The sequence below is a fragment of the Dasypus novemcinctus genome, chromosome 3, assembly GCF_030445035.2.
Source record: "Dasypus novemcinctus isolate mDasNov1 chromosome 3, mDasNov1.1.hap2, whole genome shotgun sequence".
Lineage (NCBI taxonomy): Eukaryota > Metazoa > Chordata > Mammalia > Cingulata > Dasypodidae > Dasypus > Dasypus novemcinctus.
Window position 1 is genome coordinate 47,017,746 of NC_080675.1, and position 25,243 is coordinate 47,042,988.

General features: G+C 36.8%; 1 protein-coding gene across 4 annotated transcripts in view; it reads left to right on the forward strand.

Annotated features, from left to right (window-relative positions):
- Nucleotides 1–23,214, forward strand: part of PPP2R5E (protein phosphatase 2 regulatory subunit B'epsilon) — a 193,611-nt gene extending 170,397 nt beyond the window's left edge. For 2 of the 4 annotated variants that reach the window (XM_058293304.2, XM_058293303.2), the window contains exons 12-14: nucleotides 12,230–12,357; nucleotides 14,751–14,852; nucleotides 18,494–23,214. In XM_058293304.2, coding sequence (XP_058149287.1) covers nucleotides 12,230–12,357; nucleotides 14,751–14,852; nucleotides 18,494–18,593 — 330 coding nt within the window. In that variant the 3' untranslated portion in view covers nucleotides 18,594–23,214. The remainder of the gene's footprint in view (nucleotides 1–12,229; nucleotides 12,358–14,750; nucleotides 14,853–18,493) is intronic. The other 2 variants (XM_058293306.2, XM_058293307.2) reach the window with 2 other exon arrangements.
- Nucleotides 23,215–25,243: the final 2,029 nt, after the last annotated feature.

Consider the following 25,243-nt stretch of genomic DNA (forward strand, 5'->3'; position numbering starts at 1 on the left):
TCGGAAGCTTAGAAAGCAGGACTGAAAAAAGAATGTCAAGCATTTGACAGAAGTAAAACTGAGAACAGAGGAAAGAGGAGGAATAAAGAGTTCTTATTTATTTGCTAAGTGTCTTTTGGTTCTTCCAGCACATATTTATTTTGTGCCAACTCTGTGTAGCAGACACTTATCACTGTTCCTATCACTCCTTGCATCAGGTGTGGCATTGGTGCTGGATGTCCCTAAGATAGAGACACTGTCACAGTGTGTGCAGGAGAACATTGGGTCCCAGGAAAGTATTGGTTCCATCCTACTTTGTATAACTTTTCCTTTTTGCTGGAAACTTGAGTGTCTTAGGGTTCTACAGAGAAACAGAACCAACATATATGTATGTATGTATCTATGTATAAGTAAATCTTATGAAATTTATTGTAGGAATTGGCTCACATGACTGTGGAGATTGGCATTCTGAATTCCACAAGTTGGGAACTCCGATAAAAGTTTTAATGAATTCCCTGGGAGAAGCTGACTGGTTGAGTAGAGGTAGAAATTCTTTCTGGCTGCTAAAATCATCAGTTCTTTCTTTAAGGCCTTCACCTGATTGGATGATATTTCTCTCATTGCTGAAGGCAATCTCCTTTGTTGATTGGCTATGTAATCAGCCATAAATGTAACCAACTGACTAATGATTTAAATCTACGAAATACCCTCCCAGTAAAAATCAGATCAGTGCTTGCTTGACCAAACAACCAGACACCATAACCTAATAACCAAGTTGACACATGAATTTATCATCACTTTCCACCCCTTGTCACCTCAACTTGACATCCATACACATCTCCTTAAAACATACTTAATAACTTACAAAAACAAAGGAAAAAAAAAAACTGCATACTTTCACCTAACATAGTTCAGGGGTCCTGTGTACAATCTGAAACACACTAACCCTTTCTTCAGAAGAGGGTATAAGTCCTTGGGTAACAGTCACTCTTAAACTTGATATCCTGTAACAAATGCAATAACAAAGTTAATACAACTTATAAGGGGGTAAGAAAGGGAAGAAAACAAAGATAATTGCTAGATGTATGCATGTAAACTGTAACAAAAAAGGAAGACAGGCTCATAACCATTACAGTCTTCCTTTCTGCAACTGTCCATGTGGACATAGCTATAACTACTTTTTTCCCCTATCCATTCCATATTCTCTTTACCCTCAGCAATTCCCTCAAATGGTCATAGTTCTTTGCCTGATGTGTAGCCAGATCTTTATTCCTGAAAGGTCTGGGCCAATAGTAATCCTGCCTCAATTGGACATAGTACTTGTAAGAGGTGCCCTAAGGGATCTCCTTTATTCTAGGCAAACTCTTCTTTACCATCATTGTATAGTAGCAATCTTGTTTCCCCTTGATAATCAGCATCAACCCACCCCCAGCCAATACAGTAATTCCCATCTTTGAATAAGGAACCCAGAGTGGCTTCAGTTTAGTGGAATCATTGTTTTGTCTCCTGGTGGAAGTATTTTTCTTTTTGGAGCTAAGACTGTAGACCAGGAGAGCTTAAAGTTGCAGGGACAGAATGCAAAAATTTTTCTAGAGGATCACTAGAGTTAATAGTAGTGGTGCCACTCTGATTTCCACCCAGTTGGCACATAATTGAGTCTTCAAAAGACCATTCCACTTTTCTAACAATCTAGCTGCTTCAGGATGATAGGGAACATGGTAAGTAAGACCAGTGAATTCCATGTGCACATTACCATTCCCACACTTTATTTGTTGTGGATTGGGTTCCTTGATCAGAAGCAACACTGTGGAATACTGTGATGATAGATAAAGCATTCTGTAAGTCCATGGATGGCAGTTTTGGCAGAAGTATTGTGTTCAGGGAAATCCATATCTGGGGTATGTGTCCATTCTAGTAAGAACAAACTGGTGTCCCTTCCATGATAAAAGTGGTCCAGTCCACTGTAATCAACCTGACATCAGGTACAGGTTGTTGGCTTTGGGAATGGTGCCATATTAGGGCCAGCCTGAGTGATCTCTGCTACTGGCAGATTGGGCCCTCTGCCATACTGGTAGCCAGGTCAGTCTCGGTGAAAAGAAGTCCATGTTGCTTAGGCCGTATGTAACTTCCCTCCTGACTACCATGACTACTTTAATCATCAGCCCTTTGGGCAATGACAAGAGTGGCTAGGGAAAGAGACCAACTGGTGTCCTCAGAAAGGGTCATCCTATGACTCAGTTTTTAAAATCCCCTTCTGCTGAAGTCACCCTCTGGTGAGCATTCACATGGGACACAAACATCTTTATGTTTTTCACTCATTCAGTAAGGTTCTGTCCACATACTTCTCCCCTAGATTTTTGTCACCAATTTTCCAGTCATGTTCCTTCCAAGACCCTGACCATCTAGCCAAACCATTGGCTACTGGGAATGAATATACAAATGCATGTCCAGCCATTTTTCCTTCCACGGAAAATGAGCAACCAGGTATACTGCTTAGAGTTTTTGCCTACTGGGAGGATTTCCCTTTACTGTTATCCTTCAGTGGCAGCAGTTCCCAGAGTAATAACTTCTCTCATAAACTTATTCCTCACAGTCCTGGTGAAAGGTGTACCCTCTGGACATTCCCGGGGTGGGTGGTCAGGTCTTACATGATAAATCCACTGTAACATTCCCATCTCTAAACCTTTGGATCCTCTCATCCATATTATACCATAGCAGTTCTGATATTTCAGGTTCAGGCAGTGTAAGCTACCTTTTGTTCCATGCTTCAGCCAACCACCCAAATGAACTGTTAGAGCCCTTTCTAACCCCTAGAACTACATCACTGAATCCAGAATCTCTGCTTTAGTGAACTCTTATCAATAAATGCAGCCTGATCCAACTTTTGGGTCTTCTACCATAATCCTATACCCTTAATATCCATTCCCATGCATATTCCCTTGATTTTTCTATATAAATTGGGAAAATGATACAGTTCTTTTGGAGTATAACACACTTCGTCATGGCTCACACTTTGTACATCACCTTTCAAGACTTCTTGGGACTTCAGTCTAGTTATAAGTCTATAAGAAAAGAATTAGCAATATCTGGCAAGGTCAGTACATTCCATTATGGTTTCATCTGGTGAAACAGAGTGCGTCTCTTTATTTACAGGTTAATAAGACACAACAGGGTTAATCTCTTCAGGTGGAGAGGCCTGATAGCTAATTCCTCAGGGCAGATTGGAGGTGAGGTGGCTGAGTCCCCAGAGCAGACCATTATAGTTTGATCTGGAAAGGAAGACTCAGTAGAATTTAGGGTATCAAGTCCCCTCCCCGCCCCCCCATTATCTTGATTAGCCTATATGTCTTCATTCCAATTTTCAGATCCCATTACTTCCTAAGTGATGCCCTCACTTTAACAGCAGACTTCTGCAAGATTGGGAATTCAATTTATGTTGTAGTTCAGCCATTTGTACAGTGAGCCTCTGGCTCTGTTTGCTGAAATCTCAAGTCTGTGGCTATAATAAATAAGTTTCTTTCAGGGCACACACAGAAACTTTCATGTCCTTCATAAGATGCTTGAGCTGAGAATTTGAAGCCTTGAGCTTATCCTTTTCATAACTGTATCCAGCGTATTTAGGAAAAACCAGCCAACATCATTATACTTTTTAACTCCCCAAAACTCTTAAGGTATCAAATATACTGTCACCAAGAGCCATATCTTGTGAGCATTTAATAGCTGTACCCAATGCTGATATTTTGCGTGTATCGTCAGTTCATGCCATGAACTATCAGTGTTATCTGATAGCTTTTAAAACAGATTTATTGAGATATAGTCACACACCATAATCCAAAGTATACAGCAAATGGCTTTTTAAAAACAAGTCAATTTTATTGATACATGTTAATAAAGCATACAGTTCATTCAAAGTATATAATCAGTGATATTTGGTATAATCATATAGTTGTGCATTCATCACTTCAGTTATTGTTAGAGCATCTTTATTATTTCATTAACAGTAATAAACAACAGACAAACTATAAAATACTTCACTGCTCAATCTCTCTATGTTTCCAAAGCTGCTATTTCTGGCTATTCTTGCACAATTATTTATTTATTACACAGTTTTATTGAGATATATTAACATACCATATGATCTATCTAAAGTGCATAATCAGTGGGTTTTACTATAATCAGTGTCATGCATTCATCACCACAAAAAATTTTAGAACAATTTCATTACTCCAAAAAGAAAAATTCCATACCCCTTAGCAGTCACTTCTTAATCCCTCTATCCTTCCCCAGCTTTAGATAACCACTAGTCTAATTCCATCTTTTAAAATTAATTTATATTTACATTTTATATAAATGGAATCATACAATGTGTTGTACTTTGTGTCTGGTTTCTTTCACTAAGCACAATTTTTTTCCTCTGGTGTTAACATCTTATAACGTACCTAACATATGTTCAGTTTCAAAGACAGTCTTATATATGGAATATTACCATCTTCATATTTTACATGAGATTTTACTATGCTATACAATTCCATATTAGATTTTTTACCTTTCATTCTACTAATATATATGACCTTAGACTTTCCTATTCAACCCCTGTCATGCCCGTGTAACAGTACTGGTATTTACAAACACTATGTTGTGCTTTCACTTTTTCTATTCATTTCCTAAGATTGATAATCAATCTTTTTACCAATTCTGCACAGGTTAACCCTCACCTTTCTGTTCTCTAACCTCATTCTCATCTGGGGATGCATATTCTAGTTATTAACTCCATGGGTTGACACAATATGTTTAGTTCATAGCATAATCATACAGTATTTGTCCTTTTGTGACTGGCTTGCTTCACTCAACATAATGTCCTCCAGGTTTATCCATGTTGTCATATGCTTCACAACTTCATTTCTTCTTACAGCTACATAATATTCCACCATGTGTATGCACCACAGTTTGTTTATCCATTCATTAGTTGATGAACACCTGGGTTGTTTCCATCTTTTGGCAATCATGAATAACAATGCTGTGAATATCGGTGTGCAGGTATCTGTTTGTGTCATTGCTCTCAGTTCTTCTGTGATATACTTAGTAGTGGTATTGATGGATTACATAGCAAATATATTTTCAACTTCTTTAGGAATTGCCAAACAGCCCTCCACAGTAGCTGTACCATTCCACATTCCCACCAACAGTGAATAAGTGTTTCTATCCCTCCACGTCCTCTCCAACACTTGTAGTTTTCTTTTTAAGAGTGGCCTTTCTTATAGGTGTGAATTGATATCTCATTGTCGCTTTGATTTGCATTTCCCTAATTGCTAGTGATGTTGAACATTTTATGCATTTTTTTGCCATTTGTATTTCTTGTTTGGACAAATGTCTACTCAAGTCTTTTGCCCATTTTTTAATCGAGCTGTTTGTCTTTTTATTGTTGAATTGTAGCATCTCTTTATATATCATGGATATTAAACACTTACAAGATATGTGATTTCTAAATACTTTCTCCCATTGAGTTGGCTGCCTTTTTACCCTTTTGATGAGGTCCTTTGAGATGCAAAAGTTTTAATTTTGAGGAGTATAGCAGTTTGATATTGTTTATGAATTCCAAAAATAGATATTGGATTATGTTTGTAAACTGGTCTGTTCCTCTGGGCATATTAGATTGGACTGGATTCAGAGTTTTCACTTTTACTTGATTAAATAATGATTAAGACTTTGATTGGGCCACATCAGTAGGACATGAAAATGACATGGCAGAAGAGAAAGTTAGGGTTTTAGTCCTGGAGCCTGGAAAGTAAGCACACAGAAAAGCAGATATGTGAGGAAAGAGAGAACGGTCCCTTAGACATGGCAGAGGTGCTAGGAAGAGAGAAGAGCCATTTGCCTGATAGTTTACAGCTGACCTTGTGGAGAGACAAGAGCAGAAATGAGCCCAGAGAGAAATGAGCCCCAGGAGAAAGACAAGACTTATCCCAGCCTGTAGCTGATATTGGAAGAAATAGGGACAGTGGAGCCTGAATCCTTGCTGACATCTGCAGCCATCTTGCTCTAACATGTGGCAATAGACTTTGGTGAGGGGAGTAACTTATGCTTTATGGCCTGATAACTGTAAGCTTCTACCCCAAATAAATACCCTTTTATAAAGCCAACAGATTTCTGGCATTTTGCATTAGCACCCCTTTGGCTAACTAATATGAGGAGGTCCCGTTTGTTTTTTCTTTTGTTGCTCATGTTTTGGGTATAAGGTCCAAGAAACCACCACCTATCAGAAGGTCTTTAAGATGTTTCCTTACAATTTCCTTTAGTAGTTTTGTGATCTTGGCTTTTATATTAAAGTCTTTGGTCTGTTTTGAATGATTCTCATATAGGGAGTAAGACAGGGGTCCTCTTACTTTTTTGGTTATGGATATCCAGTTCTCCCAGCACCATTTTTTGAAAAGACTGTTTGGTCCCATTAATGTGGACTTGATAGGTTTGTTAAAAACAGTTGGCTGTAGAAGTGAGGCTTATTTCTGGACTCTGAATTCTCTTCCACTGATTTATGTATATATCTTTATACCAATATCATACTATTTTGACCACTGTAGTTTTGTAATAAGTTTCAGGGTCAGGCAGGGAAAGTCCTCCCATATCACTCTTCTTTTTCAGAATGGTTTTGACTGTTTGTGTATACTTTCCCTTCCATATAAGTTTGGTAATTGCCTTTTCTATTTCTGTAAAGTATACTGTTGGAATTTTGATTGGTATTGCATTGAATCTATAAATCAGTTTGGGTAGGATTGATGTCTACATGATGTTTAGTTTTCTAATCCATGAACACAAAATGTCTTCCCATTTGTTTAGATCTTTGATTTCTTTTAGCATTGTTTTTTAGTTTTCTGACTATAGGTCCTATACTTCTTTGGTTAATTGGGTATTTCATTCTTTTTGTTGCTAGTGTTGCTATTGTAAATGGAATCTTTTCCCTGATTTCCTCCTCAGATTGTTCAGATGTATAGAAGCATTACTGATTTTTGGGTGCTGAGCTTGTATCCTACCACTTTGCTGAATGCATTTATTAGCTCAAGTAGCTTTGTTACAGACATTTCAGAATTTTCTAAATGTAGAATCATGTCATCTGTGAATAGTGATAGTTTTACTTCCCCTTTGCTGTTTGGATGCTTTTTAATATACTTTTTTCATGTCTAATTTCTCTAGCTAGAACTTCTAGCACAGTATTAACTGTGGTGACAGTGGGCATTATGTCTTGTTCCTGATCTTAGCAGGAAAGCTTTCAACCTCTCATTGAGTACAGTGTTGGCTGTGGAATTTCACATGGGCCATTCATTATGTTGAGGAAATTTCCATCTATTCCTACCTTCTGTAGTATTTTTATTAAGAAGGGATGCTGGCTTTTGTTGAATGACTTTTCTGCATCAATTGAAGTGATTATATGTTTTTTTTTTCCTTCAGTTTGCTAATGTGTTGTTGTATTCTCTGTCGAAGAAGTTCTGATGCAAAGTACCAGAAATCTGTTGACTTTTTAAAAGGGTATTTATTTGGGGTAAAAGCTTACAGTTTCAAGACCCTAAAGAGTCCAACTCAGGGTTGCTTTCTCACCAAAGTCAGTTGCCATGTGTTGAAACAAGATGGTTATTGAACTCTGCAAGGGTTCAGCCTTTTCCTCTGGGCTTCCTTTCTCTCAGCTGTAGGCTGGCATAAGGCTTGTCTCTCACAGCTTCCTCTCTCTCCTGGCATATGGCTTCTTTCTTTTCAGGCTTTCTATGTCAGTCTTGGCTCTCTTCCCAAGATCGTCTGTAAGTTATTAGGCAAATGGCCCATCTCTCCCCAGGGCTTAAGCTATTTGAGCCTTCTCCATTCTGTCACATGGCAGGATCAAAACGACAAAATTCTTCCCTCTGGCATGTATTCTTGAGTGAGTGCCCATTTTTATCAGCTCACCGAGGGGACAAGGACTCAACCTGAGTTATGCCTCATGATACAGCCCAGTCAGAAGCCCTAAATTGATTTTATCAAGAGACCATAATCAGAGGCCCCTCACTGAATTTAATACATCAAAGGGAATCACACCCAGAGCAATAGAGTGGTTTACAAACATAATCTTTCTCTTTTTGGGATTCAAAAAAAATAGTCTCTGTCACAGGTATATTATGTTAATTGATTTTCTTCATTGCCATCTTGATCATTAGAAATAGTTATTTTTAGCCTTTTTTTTAGGAGGTACTAGGGAATGAGCCTAGGACCTTGTACATGGGAAGCAAGCACTCACTCAACCACTGAGCTACGTCTGATCCCCCATGAGAGTTGGTTTTTTTGTTTGCTTGTTTGTTTGTTTTGTTTTTAGGAGATACTGATGATTGAACCCAGGATCTTATACATGGGAAGCAGGCGCTCAAGCACTTGAGCTATATCCACTCCCATTAGTGGCTTTTAATCTATTCATATTAGAGAACCGATTCCCCAGAACCAACTCAGAAATCTTATCCTTAAAATTCTGTTTCTCAAGAACCACTCTCAATACCAAAATCTGTACTACGGTTCTCCAGAGTAACAGAACTGATAGAAGATATAGACACACACACACACACACACGTATGGATATGTAAATATTATTAGATTCATAGGAATTGACTCAGGGAATCAACAAGTCCAAATTCTGTAGGGCAGGCTGCAAGTTGGGAACTCTGATGGTTTCAGCGAATTCCCTAGGAGAAACTGACTTATTGAATTAAGAGATAGAAATTCTTCTTTCTGGCTCTGAAGTCATCACTTCTCCTTTTAAGGCCTTCACTTGATTGGATGATACCTCTCTCATTGCTGAAGGTGATCTCTTTTGTTGATTGTACATTTAATTAGTCATAGATGCAATCAACTGACTAATGATTTAAGTCCACAGAACACACCCTCACAGTAACTGTCAGGCTAGTGCTTGCTTGACCAAGCCTCTTGACACCATAACCTAGCCAAGTTGACACACAAACTTAACTATCACACTGACTTTTCTTCTGCAAGTGATCTTATGTAAGAAAAAAATTAATATGAAGAGATTAAAATTATTTTAAAATCAATTTTATTGAAACCTAATCATAAACCATATAGTCCATCCAAAGTATACAATCAGTGGCATTTGGTATAATCACAGAGTTGTGTATTCATCACTTCAGTCAATATTAGAGCATTTTCATTACTCCAAAAAATAAAAATAATAAAAAACAAAAAGCAAAGAACAAACCAAAAAACCCTACCCCTTAATAGTCACTTCTCAATCTCTCTATCCTTCCCCTGCTGTACATAACTGCTGATATATTTCCGTCTCTCTAGTTAATTTGTATTTACTTTTTCTATAGATGGTATCAAACGATACTCAGTACCTTTTGTCTGTGGAAGATTATTAATATATTATTATGCACTGCTGTCCATAGTAAATTCTTGTTAGATATTAGTAATATTAGTAATATTAGGTAAATAGTAATATTAGGTAAATATTGGACTCATAATTAGGTGTTAGAAAATCTTTGTTCCCTCCTTTACCAGCATCTTCTTGTGGTCTCTTTAAAAATTCCTCCTTTCTATTAAAAGTTTCAGAACAGCACCATCCCAATTCCCCCACTTCTCCCCCTTCCTCTCCTCATCTCAGTGACCTGTCTTCCTCAGCCTTGCCATTCTCTTTGATGGTTTCCACATATGTTGTCCGTATTGGCACCTTTTCCATAATTCCCTCTGCCTGGACTGCCCTTTCTTCTTTCTTTCATCCTTTAAACCCAGCTTGAATGCCACTTGTTCTGTTTTCTGTTATTTCTGCCATTCCTCCCCTCTCCCAAGTTATCTGACTGTTCACTCTATTCTTTCCACTGACACTTTATTTATCTGATACAGCACCGGTCATAGTTTATATTGGATAACCTCTTAGATGCCTCCTTTTCCCTACTGGTGTAAAGGCTCCTTAAGCATTAAAGAGGATAAGTGCAGGGACTTTGGAGTCCACCACTTGCTAACTATGTAACTTCAAACCAGTGGCTTAAGTTATCTGAGCCTCAGTTTCTTCATTTGCAATTTAGAATTAATAGTACCTATTCTCTCTGTTGATTGTGAGGATTAATGAGGTAATGTATGTGAAACATTTAGCATAGTACTTGGCACACAGTACTCATCTAGTAATTATTGTTTCTGTGTGCTCTCAGGATCTAGTGCCAATGAGTCCTAGGGTTTTGTTGAACCAAGTTGAATACTATAAACAGAAAGGCTCTAATTTCTCAGTGTCTTTTGGTGGGTATATCTTGTACATTTTGTTCACTCCTAAAACAGTTTCTTAATCTGTATGAAGGAAGTCACTTTTTTTTCTCTCCACATTACAACCCTTTTTAGAGATCTCAGATCTTGATTCTGAGGAGTTCCTATGAATTTATAAAATCCAAGAGAAGCAGCTCAGGCCCAGCAGGCCACATACTATTAGTGTCAACTGGCAGTGTGGAGGACAGAAAAGGGATCTGAGATAGCAAGCAGGTACATGTGCAACCAGTGTCTGAGTCTAGAAACTGAGCCAGAAATGAAGCCCAGAAAGAGCCTGGGCACTGGGTTCCAGTCCCCAGCACTTGCCTTTTACTAGCAATGCGACCTTGGCTACATTACCCAATCTCTCTGAACCTCAGTGTTTTCATACATACAGTGAGAACAGCAGGACCTACTCCTCAGATGATGATGACATCTCTACATTCTTCCTACAGTGTTGGCACAGTTCCTGGCCCCTAGGAGGTGCTGAGCAAATGTTTTCCTCAGCAGCTCTTTACTGAATGCTAGTTATGTGCTGTAGCTTATGGTTCATCTGAAGTGTATGGGTTGAAAGATGGGTTAAAGTGATGGGGGAAAACAGTGTTGTTTATGAAAGTAGGATGAAAATGTTTATTACTTAGGAGCTATGTAGGGAAAATGTGGAATCAGATCAGATGGGCAATATTAGATGAGAATGTGAATAAGCAAGAGGAAAACAACTTTTTTCCCCAAATTGAACCACTTGGGAATTTTCTGAGGTAATTTAAAATCCATAACTGTGTAAAACGTGATGAATGCTTCAGTTTACATTTGATTGAATGATTCAAAAATAGTCTCCTAAGACTTCAAAATGAGTCGGGAGGTCATCAGAGGGGTCGCACTTATGCATGTCTCAGCAGGAGCTCAGAGACAGCCAAAGTAGATACAACCCCAGGTAGTGGTGCTCCTGAGGGCTATGGAGACACCCAGGTCCTACAGTCATGGCAGATGACTCTGGAGTTTAGTGCCTTGCCAGTGGGCCCTCCTTTGGAATTTGTGTTCCTGAGTGTGATGGAGTTGGACTCAGATGTGACCTGTCTACACATGCCTCTTCTGTCACTTTTACTGAACCTGTGGTTGGCATTAGGGTTGGTGTATGCTCAGGAGACTTGACTCTCTGAACTGTCCGTGTGGCATCTGGGGCCTGAGCCTCAGCAGAGTTGCAACATCTACTCTCCAGTTCGTTGGACTTACTCAGGTCAGCTAACGGGGAGGTGAGGATGGTCAACCACCACACCAGGGAACCGAGAGAGTCTACAACTTCAAGCAGGAGAATTCCATCCATCAGCCATGTGGGATCTAAACCCTCTCTAGATTTAGAGGTGGAGTGGACATCGCCATCCCAGGGTCCTCAGGATGGAGGAATAAAATATGAATTAGAGTGGACTTACTGATATTATACTATAGAATTACTGTGACTCTTAGCAATGGAAGAAACTTTATCATTGATGTGGAGACAGTGGCCATGGGAGTTGCTGAGTGCGGGTAGAGGGAAGAAGGGTGATATGGGGACATTATCAGGACCTGGAGTTGTCCTGAATGATATTTCAGGGACAGATGCAGGACATTATATATCCTGCCATAACCCACTGAAGGACTAGGAGATAGTTAAACTACAATGTAAACAATAATGCATGTGGTGTAGTAATGCTCCAAAATGTATTCATCAAATGCAGTGAATGTGCCACCCTGATGGAAGAGGTTGTTGATGTGGAGGAGTGTGTGGGGGGGTGGGGAGTAGGGTATATGGGAACCTTTTATATTTTTTAATGTAACATTTTGTGTGATCTAGGTATCTTAAAATTTTTTTTTAATGAAAAAAAAAGATTTTGAAAAGTAACTGTTTTAAACATAAAAAATATAGTCTCTTAAAATACTTTTGTTTGAAAAGAGTAAAATATTTTTCTTTGTCTTTATATGTCTCTTCTATTTTATTGCTCTTTGTCCAAAGGTGGCAGAAAGGGCACTCTATTATTGGAATAATGAATACATCATGAGTTTGATAGAAGAAAACTCTAATGTCATCCTTCCCATCATGTTTTCCAGTCTTTATAGGATTTCAAAAGAACATTGGAATCCGTAAGTTTTCATATTTTCCTTCCTGCCTGCCTTCCATCCATCCTTTCATCCATCCATCTGTCCTTTGCTCCTTTCCTCTCTTCCTTCAACCCTTTTTCTTCCCCCTCTTCCTTTCAAATAAAATGTTTTGACTGCTTATTGCTGAACACAAAAATGTGGAAAGATAACTCCCTACCTTTTAAGAATACAGTGACTGATTAGGGTGGCCCACAAGTAAACATTTTATAAAACAATGTTATAAGTCCTGCTTTATTAATATATCTGTTTACTTGAAGAGTTCTCTAGCCTCTGTGAATGTAGCAAGAGTGTGTGAGTCATGTTCTGGAGCCAAGAAGAGAAGTTTATGGATTTTGATGGGGAGGTGGTGCTCAAACTGAATCTGAAAGGAATTTGGCCAGAGGATGGGATGGGAAAAATCTTTCAGACAGTGGATCCATTCAACACATCAAAATCTACAAACATGTAAAAAGCACCTGTCAAGTTCAGAGGTCTGAGAGTTTTTGGGAGGACAAAAGCACAAAGTTTTGTGGGTAGAGTGTTGGGGAACGAGGCTGGAAAGGGAAGTGGGGCCCAAGTAAGACTTTACCAAGTGAATGATAAGGAAACAGTGAAGGGTTTTAAAGAGGGAATCATTTGAATACATTTACATTTTAGCAAAATTCACTTCTTAACAACTAGTTCAGTCATTATATATATTGTCTCAGGGGAAAAATAGTTAAAATCCTTAAAAGAGAAGTTTAACATCTAGCCCAAAGAAAGTTGAAGCAGTCTGTATTTGAATGGTTTTACATAGTTCTCTGCTGAGTATCAGAAAGAAAGTTTAATGTGGCATTAAAAAATTAGTAGATGTAATCTGGTACATTCATAATATGTCTTTAAAAGTTTTACATATAAATGTAAAATATCACATTCTTCATTTTTCAAATTTGCCAAGTTTCACTAATGAAACTTGAAAAATGAAGAGCTGATAATTAAGTCCCATTATTCAGATACTCCCTTGAGGACCTAGAGAGTGGTTCTAGTGAGTATTCTGTATATGGCCATTCTCCACAGCTGCTCTTGTTTGAGAAAGGTCATTCTGCTTAAGAGAACTTAAGTTTCCCTTATAATGGGCACAGGGCAAAAGCTACTCACCTTATATGCTTTTTAAAAAAAGATTTAATTTTTATTTTTCCCCCCCCTCCCGTTGTCTGTTCTCTGTGTCTATTTGCTGCATTGTCATCTTTGTCCGCTTCTGTTGTTGTCAGCGGCACGGGAATCTGTGTCTCTTTTTGTTGAGTCATCTTGTGTCAACTCTCCATGTGGGTGGCACCATTCTTAGGCAGGCTGCACTTTCTTTCACGCTGGGCAGCTCTCCTTATGGGGTGCACTCCTTGCGCGTGGGGCTCCCGTACCCCACGTGGCATGGCACTCCTTGCATGCATCAGCACTGCGCATGGGCCAGCTCTACACGGGTCAGTGAGCCCAGGGTTTGAACCGCGGGCCTCCTATGTGGTAGACGGACGCCCTAACCACTGGGCCAAGTCTGTTTCCCAGCTTATGCGCCTTTTTGTAAATTGTTTGAAAACATCAGACTTATTGTTGCTTTATCATGATTTCGTTTTTACCAATACCTTTTTCAGTGGTGTTGGGAATACGTTTGTTGCAAAATGAAGCAATGTTTTACATGTGTGCAGAGAGCAATGCTATTTAAACCCTAGTATTGAGGATATCAAGCCTTTATGGCACAGTCCTCCCATTGCCTAAGAGCTTACTCTTCTACTCCAGTATGGACCACCATTTGGCTATTTAGCTGAATAGTGCTCCACAGGTAATAACAGCCGACACCAACTTTCCAGTTGTCTTACCAGTTTGTGTTTTGGGTTGGCAAAATCAAAACTAGAAAAACAATTCATTACTACTCCTCTTAGAGGAGTTTGGTATCATATCTTTGAATATGAATAGTTCATATATATATATAATATTTGCTTCTATGGAAACAGCTTTTAGTTTTGATGAATTATATATATTATCACTTTAAAATGCTATGCAAATTCAGGTCTCTTAAGGTTAGTCCTTCCACGGGTGCTCATTTTTATGGTGGAATTGCTTTATTTTTTACTTATCAAATGTCTACAAATAATTATATTCCAGGGGAGTAGAAAGGGAGAATTCAAATTTTTTAAATTTTATTTTACCAACTCCTAAGAAAGATATCTTGCCTTGAACAGTAAAGGATATAACTCTGTGTATTGGAATGAACTGTAGGTCATTTCTAGTTGTTCCAACTAAAAAGGGATGGGACAGAACAATAAGAGGAGCTCATTTGAACAAAAGTTATGCTTTAACTTTCTTCATTAGCATCCCATTGGGTAAGATTGACCAGTATGTTCCCTTTTCTCTGTTCTTCACAGGGCTATTGTGGCATTAGTGTACAATGTGTTGAAGGCATTTATGGAAATGAACAGCACCATGTTTGATGAGCTGACAGCCACATACAAGTCAGATCGTCAGCGGTAACTTTTTAAAGCTTTTTTGTCAGCTATGCATAAAGCTGTCTATTGAGTTCTTTGCTTGCTCTTTGCTGAAGTTATATTATTGTACCTGAAATCATAAGCAGCACAGTTTTATTTATTTATATATTCATTTTTGCATGCTTTAGCTGTGAACTTATTAGTGTGCCACTGAGTAAGACAGCTTATGGCAGTGTCATTTTGATAAGGCCAGCTTTCTTCTCTATCTTTAGTGCTATTTCAGCTCTACTTTCAGGATTAAGAGCCTGGCATATAACTGGTAATTCACATCCACTTAGGAGGACCGTCATATAGTTTGTCATCTGGATTCATTATCATTCTGACTTTTCTGAACTAGATTAGGCTGATCTTGTATTTCGTGAGCAGAAGAAATGAAATGCATTTGATTAGTTCTTTGGTCCAGAACTTACTTTCTACTCTAGAACCCAAAAAACTCATTGTACTTTAAAGGGTAGTGGAAAGAACATGCTGGTTAACAGTCTGGTATTTTAGAAGACTTGGCATCCTTTAAGACCATAGGATAGCAAACACCAGTAGAATCTTCTACAGTGAGTGATTATGACCTGATAAAGCCTTACTTGATTTAATTTATTCATTTCTTCAATTTGTTATTTCTTGTCCATTATGTCCAACTTTTCAAATGATAAGAGATTAAGGAAAGTCTAGAGAACTCTCAGTAGTTGACTCTCTGATTTGGCTTTGACCACCCAGAAGAGAAGCAAATGTTGGATTTTGTGTATCATGAAACTTTGGACCTTAGAGGATCCAAGAGGTTTGTTAGATTGTTCATACCTATTCATGACCTTGCTGAGTCTCTACTGCTGAAGCCAACTGTGGTTCCCTTGCTTCTTTGCTTTGCCTGAATTTGAATGTGTTACTTTCATTTTAATGAACAACAATGGGAAGTTTGGTGGCAGGGGACAAAGGACCATTAAACAACTTTTGATTCACTAGATTTGTAATTGTTGCAAATCATTAAATTTATAACAACACTCCTTGACCTGTACTTATATCAAAATCTTTTAAATATTGTAATTTTAAAAGGAGAGAAGGGACCATTTTAGTGTATTGTGTTGTACCATTAGAGAGTATATCATCTGTAATGTTGTCTGTTTTATAGCAATGAAACACCAGTTATTATTATCCTAGTTGAACCCTGGTTAAAATCTGTAGAATTCCATCAAGAGTATTGAATTACCTTATTTCTAAAATAGTCAAATCAGTTGGTTCATATTTATTAAACTTCAATAAAGGATTAGGATAAAACTGTTTTATGATCATTTATAAGATAAGAATTAAGTGAGGGAAGGAATAGACAATACCTTGAAATTGATTCTGATGATTATCCTATTAAAGTGATTTATAGTGAGTGGGCTTTCTTCATGGAAGTTTTTTTTTTTTAAATAAGGGTTATACTTTTTCAAAAGAGCAATGAAAGGTTGTGCTAGTTAGATGGTAAACATCGATTTCTCCATAGATGCAAGAGTAGGAAAAGAGAATAGAGATGTATTTGGTGTTATCAGAGAACTGGAGAACTTCACTTACGGATGGCAAGAAGTTAATAATTTCAGTTTAGATAAAATAGTTTCAGTTTTAAGTATTACAAATTTGAAAATGGTGGGTGGAATAAGTGTCTAACACTGTTAGTTGCATTTGCTAACATTAGTGTTATATAAAATTGAAATTGAAAGAGAATTTGTCAATATTCCCAGCATAACAATGTAGATAAGTTTTCAAATTACCAAATACAGGAGAGAGAAAAGTGGGAAAGAGTAGGGGTGACAGTAACTGTATCAGAAATATTTAGGATTTTTGAAGATTAAGTTGTCAGTTTGAAAGATGTACAATAACTAAGCATAAAGTAACCTAGAAGAAAAGCTTCACAGGACAAATTGCACTGAAGCCATGAAACGCTTGATCAAGAACATGAATGAAATGCTTCAGTAACAAAATGACTAGTATTTTAATGATGTTAGCACTTAATTTCAACTGCAGATTAGGACAAAATGAATCTATATATATTTGAGCTGTTTTCTAATTGGGAAAAGTTCCCAAACTCTTGCTTAACTCCTTTCTCCCTTCAAGTAAAAGGTCATACTCATTGAAACACAGCAGGATCTATAAACTTGGTTTATATGTGTTTGAGTCACTGTTCCATGAAAATATTCGTTTAAATCTGATATATCCCCAAAAGTGTATGGAGAAACCAGAAGTGATATTTTGCCAAACAACTTGCTTACAGTTAAGAGTCTGGAATCCATAATGATTAGAGAGGATTAACTAATCTTGCCCCCTACTGCCTTATAAATATGATTTTTTTCAGGGTCAAAATACCAAATAGATAATTAATTGGTTGAAAGAGTATAATCCTCAATGAAATTCATATTGTTCAGATTATGACTTTTTAAAAAATTGATGTTGACAAAATAAATATGAGGCATTGGAATTTAGCTGAAAATAATTTACATGCAAATCACACTTAGTCCACTTGGATTTCCCTGAGCAAATGTTGTGCTATGACTAAAGTTAAATCCTTTCTAGATGAAGTAGCCCAAGATCCATATCTCTATGCTTGGAAGAGTAGAATCCCCATTTTCAGGAATAACCTGAATTCATGGATTTACAAAGTCAGCTGAGTCTGCCTTTTCTTTTTCACCACAACATAAGAAAACTAAAGACAGTGCAGTGAATTATTTTTAATAAAGGTGAATTTTTAAAACTTGCAGTAGAGTTATATATTGCTACTTGGTTGGTGTTAAAACAGCCTTTTATTTTAGATATGCTAATTTTTAAATGTTCTTGACAAGATAAAAATTTTTGGACATAAAAGTCTTTTGTAAATTTTAACAAGCAGTGTAATCTGAAAGTCTGGAAATCACTAGCCAAATTAGTAATGAAATAAATTTGAAGACTAGGTACATTAAAAATTTAATATGTAGTAGTATCACAAAAGTTCTGTCCAGGTCATTAAAATTGAACTACCAAAGAAAAATGTTTAATTTGGTTGTATATATAGGTTCAAAATGAGCTAATCATTTGATCTTTTAATACTTGTAAAGACAAGATTTTCCTAATAGTTGAAAAATACAGGATATATGGAAAATACATATTAATAAGGAGATGTACTGCATTCTTTGTATCAATGTCAACCTCTCTGTATCAATGTCAGTCCTTTATATCACTGTTATCCCTCTTGAAAACCTCTGTCTGGAGACAAAGAAAAAATTAGATTCTAACTAGGTCCCAACTAAAGGATACTAATGTGCCCTTGGTCTTGGATAACTAGTACACATAAACCTACCCCCCCCCTTTTTAAAAGGAATTTTGAAGTTAATTTTCTGTAATAAGCTAAGTATAAAAGAATATTAATGTGAAATCTTAAAATATTCTTGTCATTTCCTATTCTGTTCATTAATATTACTTTTGTGCTTATATAAGTGCCAAAGGGAACAAAAAAGCAAGAGTGAAAAATCAAAACGTAAAAAAACTCACAAACTTAATGCCAAACTTTTCAAAGAATTTAAAAAATATGTGTGGGGAAAAGTATGTCAAAGATAGTTATTGTTGAGTAATATCTTTAAACCTTCTTGGTTGTTTACATTGCATTCTATTTCCTTCCCCAGTGAGAAAAAGAAAGAAAAGGAACGTGAAGAATTGTGGAAAAAATTGGAGGATCTGGAGTTAAAGAGAGGTCTTAGACGTGATGGGATAATTCCAACTTAACAGAAAATAATGACAACAACATTACTAACCTGTGGAGTCACACATTTATGTAGTAGAAGATGGAGCAACAGTTTTCTGTATTGTGCAACTTTACAGTAGATTTCACATTTGTTTCATTATTACAACAGCACTGTATATACCTGTCTCTAAGTAAAGGAAAAAAAAATAAGGACTTTAATCCAAAGTTTGGACAGTAGATGGACTTCTCAGAACTTTGCAAACATAATCATTGTTCTAAACCTCTTTAAAAAAAAAAGTCTTCAAAGATCTGTTGATGAAATTGCTATGTTAAAATTCCATTGTCAGGAGTTCCTTATTTATCATTAGCAGAGAGTATGATACAATTTTCAAATGTGAACAATCTTAAATTTAGCCTGTCTTTCTGCTAAGCTGTCTGTTACATGTATTTATAGTAAATGGAAGAAAAAAAAGACTGTCATTTCCTTATAAGTTTGTATAACATCCTCTCTGGATAACTTGACTGTAATTCAACATCTTTTCCTTTTGCACATCTTCATGAGTTGAATGTCCACATGGAATGGGGCCATGAATTGTAAAGGTCCCTGATAAAAGTTTTGTTTACTGGGGTGAACATCTTTCCAGTAACCAGATAGTCCTGGTACTCCTTTAGTTTTAAAATTAGGAGTGAAAGAGAAGAGGTGATAAACATAGTAGGGAAGGGAATTTTGGATTCGTGCATCAGTTTACGGTGAATCCAAATCAATGTCTTGAATCCTTTGAAAACAGGCACTGGGATGTCACAGGCTTCAGTACCTGGCCAGTATTAGTTACATACATCATTGAACACACATACCAGAGATGTTTTAGATATGTTAGGAAAACATCCTTTTTGACCATTTTGAAATAAGAAAGATAAACACTAAACAGTACAACCATGAAATTGATCACCAGGGATTGTGAATCTAATTGGGAAAAGAGTTGAGCAAACAGCTTGGACTGTTTGGAGTTGTTGCCTTACTTTTTAATATGTATTTATAAAGTATTCCAGCAAAAGAGGATGTAGCCTCTGAGGAAAAATAACAACAAACATGTTACAGTGTTTTTTGTAGATTCTTGTTCTATATCTCATCATAGCGCCAGCCCTGTTTTTAGCAAGAAAGGATTCGGGATGAACATTTATTATGCATTCTGAATTGGATGCATATTCCTAACTACTGTATTTGTTACCAAAAGTGGTTCTACAAATGCTACTGAAAAAAATCTGGAAATTCCTAATGTCCTGAGTATTAATAATAAAGTTTAAAAATGCTTTTATATCAAAGGTGCATTGTGACCAAATTGTTTAAAAAAAAAACCAAAAAACAAAATCTAGGGCTGCATTATAGATAGATCTTATTGGCTCACTGCTTTCTATTTAAAAGAGGATTCTTACATGTTGAATAGAACATGTATTTACCTAAAGCAGTTGCATTATTCTGTACTGAAAGGTATGTGTTTTGGGATTTATTCCCAGGACGTTTTTGCTTGTTATGGACATGACAGCAGTAAGGTGATAATACTAAACCATCACTTCTAGCAGTATTCTTGGTGTAGAGCTGATTCCATGTTCATGTTTTGAATTGTGATAGTAGCAAACGTGAACATAGGAACTGTTGTTGCTCTTAATAGAAATGCAATATAAATTTGGGCTTGTATATTTTTCTTCCATTTAAATATAAAGTAGAATATGCAGTTTTATTGTTTCTAAGAAAAAGGAAGGGAAAAAAAGCCTTGACTTTTCTTTATTAAGTGTTTCGGGATTATCAGGTCACAGTTTGTGTGTAAAAGTAAGCTGATTATGGAAATTATCATCTCAGTAGCTTTAAAAACAAAAAACAAAACATAACTTGGCATTGTAAAATCTGAAAAAGAAACAGAAAAGTCATATGCAACACCATACACAACATGGTTTAATGGAATTAATAGATTTTTCTAAAAAGAACATTAATGGGGTTTCAGTTTAAAGTTGGCAGAGGCTGCCAAGGATGAAACAAACTTACTTTAAATGTGCTGGAAAAAAGGTGCAAATTCAAATACTAAAGATAAAAATAAATTTGTAATAAATCATCTCCTTTAGCTCTTTGGTTTTGACTATGCATTACATTTATCTTTAATAGTGTAAACTTTTGTTTGCTATTAATTCACCTTTATAGATGAGAACTTTAAAATCACAGGTTTATGAAATATCTCTGCCTGTTGGAATGGAATGCAGGCATTTGAAATGAGAAAGACCAGAATGCTTTTTTGTACCTTACCCTGTCCTCAGAGTTAAGGTGAGAATTACACAAATATCCTTGATGTCAATTATGTATGTTGATCATTCCAAACTGAGAAGAGTAAAGCCAAATTTTAGACATATTTAAAGAAATTATAGCTATATGTCTAAAATTCATAGGGCAACTTCTGAGAGGAAACGCTGTCTTTTCTTTTTTACCTGCAAGTGACAATGTGACATTTGTCATGTTGTGTCTGGTGACGCAGAGTAACTGAAGTAATCTGACTGTTGCACTATGTGACATATTTAAGGACATACTTGCTGCATTTACAGCAGCCGTCTCTTCTTGTCCCTTCCCAGTTCTGCTGTTGCTGCAACTCTAGTTAATAGTGACAAATGCATTTTTGTGTTATATTTTGTTTCCTTCATAATTTCCAGAACTATATATAAATATATTTTTTAAATAGCAAATATTGTAGTTAGTGAGTGATGATCACTCCAAACTTATCCCTACCATATTGGTTTCAGGGATAGGATTAAGAGTGTCTTTTCAAGAAAAACAAAAACAAAAACAAAAAAAACACCTGTGGTTTAGAATGATGCCAAGGCCTTAGACTGTGGGCCTAGAACAACTACGTGAATGAACTGATCCATCTCATACCGTGAATCAAGCATGCATTCCTTTTCTCATCGTGCAAATGTCCCCAATTGTTTTCCTTCAGTGTTTCATTTTTGTCCTTTTTAATTTTATTGTATTTTGCACTCCCCCATCTGACTTTTTATAATATAAAAGAAAAAATAAAAAAGTAAAGAAATAAATACCCTCGAAGCCACTGGATACTCACAAGCAGGGTTACACTCCTTCATCTAGGGCTTGTTTGCCTAAATGGAAGGTTTTAATTTATTTTTTACCTCCTTCTATGCGTGGGACAGTCCAGGGTGCAGAGCCAGGAATTGTAATTGCACCTGCTGTACTAAAAAGTATAGCCCTTGGCTCAATCACACAATGGAAAGACATTTTAAAAAGTATATTTAGAGCTTTAAAAGCTTTTTTATTTTTTTGTGGGGATGGGGGGTGGGGTGGGAAAGGGAAGATGTATGAATGTTACTGGCATTTTTAAGTGTTTTGAGTTTTTTCTTTTTCTGTTTTGATTTTTTCCTCTAATTGGATGCACTGACCTGGCCCAGGAATGAAGAGATTTTCCTTTTTGATGCTATTACCAATGTTATCACAAAGTGACAGTCACCTATAGCAAAAGGTGGCACCAGACATGATCAGTGATGTTTTATTTGCACATCAATATTTTTATTTTTGTATTCTGGCTCAGCTGCTTCTCTAAGTGGAGTTAAGGAGTGAGCCACAAAGGATTTTTCTAGTAGGCATATTGGCAATGCATTTTATATTCCTCAATATTTAATTTTGAAAATCTGAAAGATTGTGCATCTTGATAGAAAGTTGAGCAAATTTTGATCTAGTGGAATGTTAATTTGTGCTGCTTCTTGTGCATGATAGCAGCAATAGTATCTCTCTTGGAAATAAACATCCCATATTATGATGTTTATGAATATAGGTTTCCTCCCTCCCTCCCTCCCTCCCTTCCCTCTCTTTCCTCATTTCCCTCCCTCCCCCTTCCTTCCTAGCTTCCTTCATTTTTCCCCTTCTTTATCTTTCTCCCTCCATCCCTACCTTTCTATCTTACTTTCCTTTTTTTTTTTTGGTTTGTTTTGTTTTTATTTGAAATCACTCATTGTAAATAAGTTGTAATCCAAGCCTCATGTATCAGTGGGAGCTTTCAAATATAAATATTACCAATACATTTTCTGGTTGTTGTCTGATTTCTTGATTGAAGTATGAAGAGAATGACATATCCATTGCTTTTAGTTTGAGGATTTCCCTTTAGCTTCATAAATCTTTTGGTATTTTAGAATTTCATTGTTTTAGCAGGAGAGGGCAGCAAAAGTTCATTTTCCCCTTTAGAAATGCTGTGGTCCATGATTGGTTTTAAATTTGTGTGTATGTGTTCTTTTAAAACAGCGTCTGTTTGTGGGTAGAGGTGTAAAAATGAAACATTTTTGATATGAAAAGTTGCATATGAAAATTAGAGACTGGTTCAACAAGACAGTAAAGACTCTGATCTGCATCAAAGTTAAAATGCCACAAAGCAATCTTCTAGATTCTAGCTCTGGCTAGAATATACTATGTCCTTTACAAACAAAACACAATGCAACTTGAGTCTTAAACATTTGGAATTGAAAATTTCTTTCTTTGAGAACGATTTACTTTCTTCAGAGTGGTAACAGAAACAAAAATGAAGGTGCTCCCAAAGAGAAATGTAACCTACCCCTTTCACAGATGTGTGAGAGGTTCTGTATTGTGGGTGCATCATAATAAAGCAGTGAAGAGTTTCAGGTGCCTGGCTGTTTTTGTTTGTTTCCGACCTCCATGGCCTCTTGGAACCACACAGATGATCGATTTGACTACGTTAGCTTTGAGGCAATGGAGTTGGTATGTTCTGGCTTTTGCTCTCATTTTGAGAAAATCAGTTTATGATTAAGGTATGTAATGTTGTGGGGGTATTCCAGTATCTATTGCTGTGTAACCAACTACCCCTAAACTTAGTGGTTTACAACAACAATAATTTGTTCACAAATCGGCATTTTGGGCAGGACTTAGCAAGGATGGCTGTCTCTGTTCCTGTAGCATCAGCTGGGATGTCTCTAGTGGGGCAAGAGAATTTAGTTTTACAACAGGGGTCATTCACGTGGCTGGCAAGTTGCTGCTGGCTGTTCGCCATGATTTAAGCCAGGAACATAGTTTTCTCTTGACATGGGCCTCTTCATGGGGCTTCTTGGGTTTTCTTATAGCATGGTGGTTGGAATCTAAGAATATTTGTTTCAAGGGACAGGAAGTGAAAATTGCCACTCTGTGAGATCTGGGTCCCAAAACTGGCACAGAATGATTTCTGTCATATTCTATTGGTCAAGCAATCACAGAGCCTGGCTCTGACTGAAGCAGAGGGGGTGTAGACCTCACTATTCAATTGCCAGATTGTCCGTTGGTGGTCATCTTTAATCTGCTCTGGAATACTTTTCTTTTAAAGCATTGCATTTAGGTGTGCTCTACTTTCTACTTAATCCTAATGAATTTGGGTCTGTGTAGAGTTAACCAGTTAATGTTCCATATTCTGTTAAAATCTGGGTTTGGGAGGGAGAAATTCCTGTCAATTCAGAAATGTTTTATTTCAAAACATAACTCTGTAACATCTGAAAATGAACCGCTTGGTAAGTTACAGGAAGAACAACTTGAAGAATTTTAGGGTTCAAAGAGATTGTAAGAGGTTATTTCAGGGAAATAACTAATCTTTAACAAAACTGCTTTCTGCCTGTGAATAAATATTTACAACAATGGAAGAAAACTTATGTAACATGTCCTGGAGGCTTATATTAGATCAAGACTTTTTTTTAAAAAATCTGAGACTAAAACTTTTTTAAAAATCTGAGACTAAATTTTGGGATAACTAAGATGAATTTAAATTTGATTTTTTGTGTGATTCTGATTAATATATAAAGCACATTTATTTTTGCAAAGACAGACTTTTAAAAAACAAGTTGGATAGCTATATGCTGTTACCCATACCTAAAGACTTTCTACAAGGCATGTACATTCATCGATTGATTGGATGGGCCAGTGGATTGAGTGGTTTCTACCTGTGGTGTTGGCCTTTTTCTGATGCTCAGATTTCCTGTCTGTTAACTTCCTTCACCCTTTTGGAATAATATTCTGAATTCATCATACAACTTTAGGGCCAACTTTGCTTTGATCAGATGATTTGGGGCCTCAGAACCAAAATGGATATCAGCCACACACCGTCGTCATTGCCAGAACTTCACAGGCAAGATCTCCCTGGCAGAATTCTCCCTAGGTGAAGCCAATGAACATGGAATAAGAGGGACTTGGGTCTTTGGGTCACAAAGCTGCGTGACTTTGGGAAAACATATTGATCTAAGCCTAAGTTTCCTCATTTGTAAAATGTAGTGGGTAAGAGTACTTAACTCTGTAATGTTGGAGTACATTAAGTAGTATGTGTAAAAGCAATTAGCACAAAGCCTGGCATGTATCTAATTATTTACTACAATAAATGCTTATTTCATAGTGGTAACTTTAATATGAGTGGATAATAATTATAGCTATCATTTACCAAGTGCTATGTGCCAGGTTTGTGCTAAGATATTTATATTCGTTCAGTTTTCACAACAGTCCTGGAGTAGGAGCTATTTTCCCCATTTTATTGACAAGGGTAAGACCACTGAGGCTCAGAGATGTTAATCTGCCCAAGGTCACACAACTACCAAGGACTGAAGCAAGATTCTAACTCATGCCTATTTAACTCCAAACTGTTGTGAGCAATGATCAATGTACAGTGATTGCTGCGCC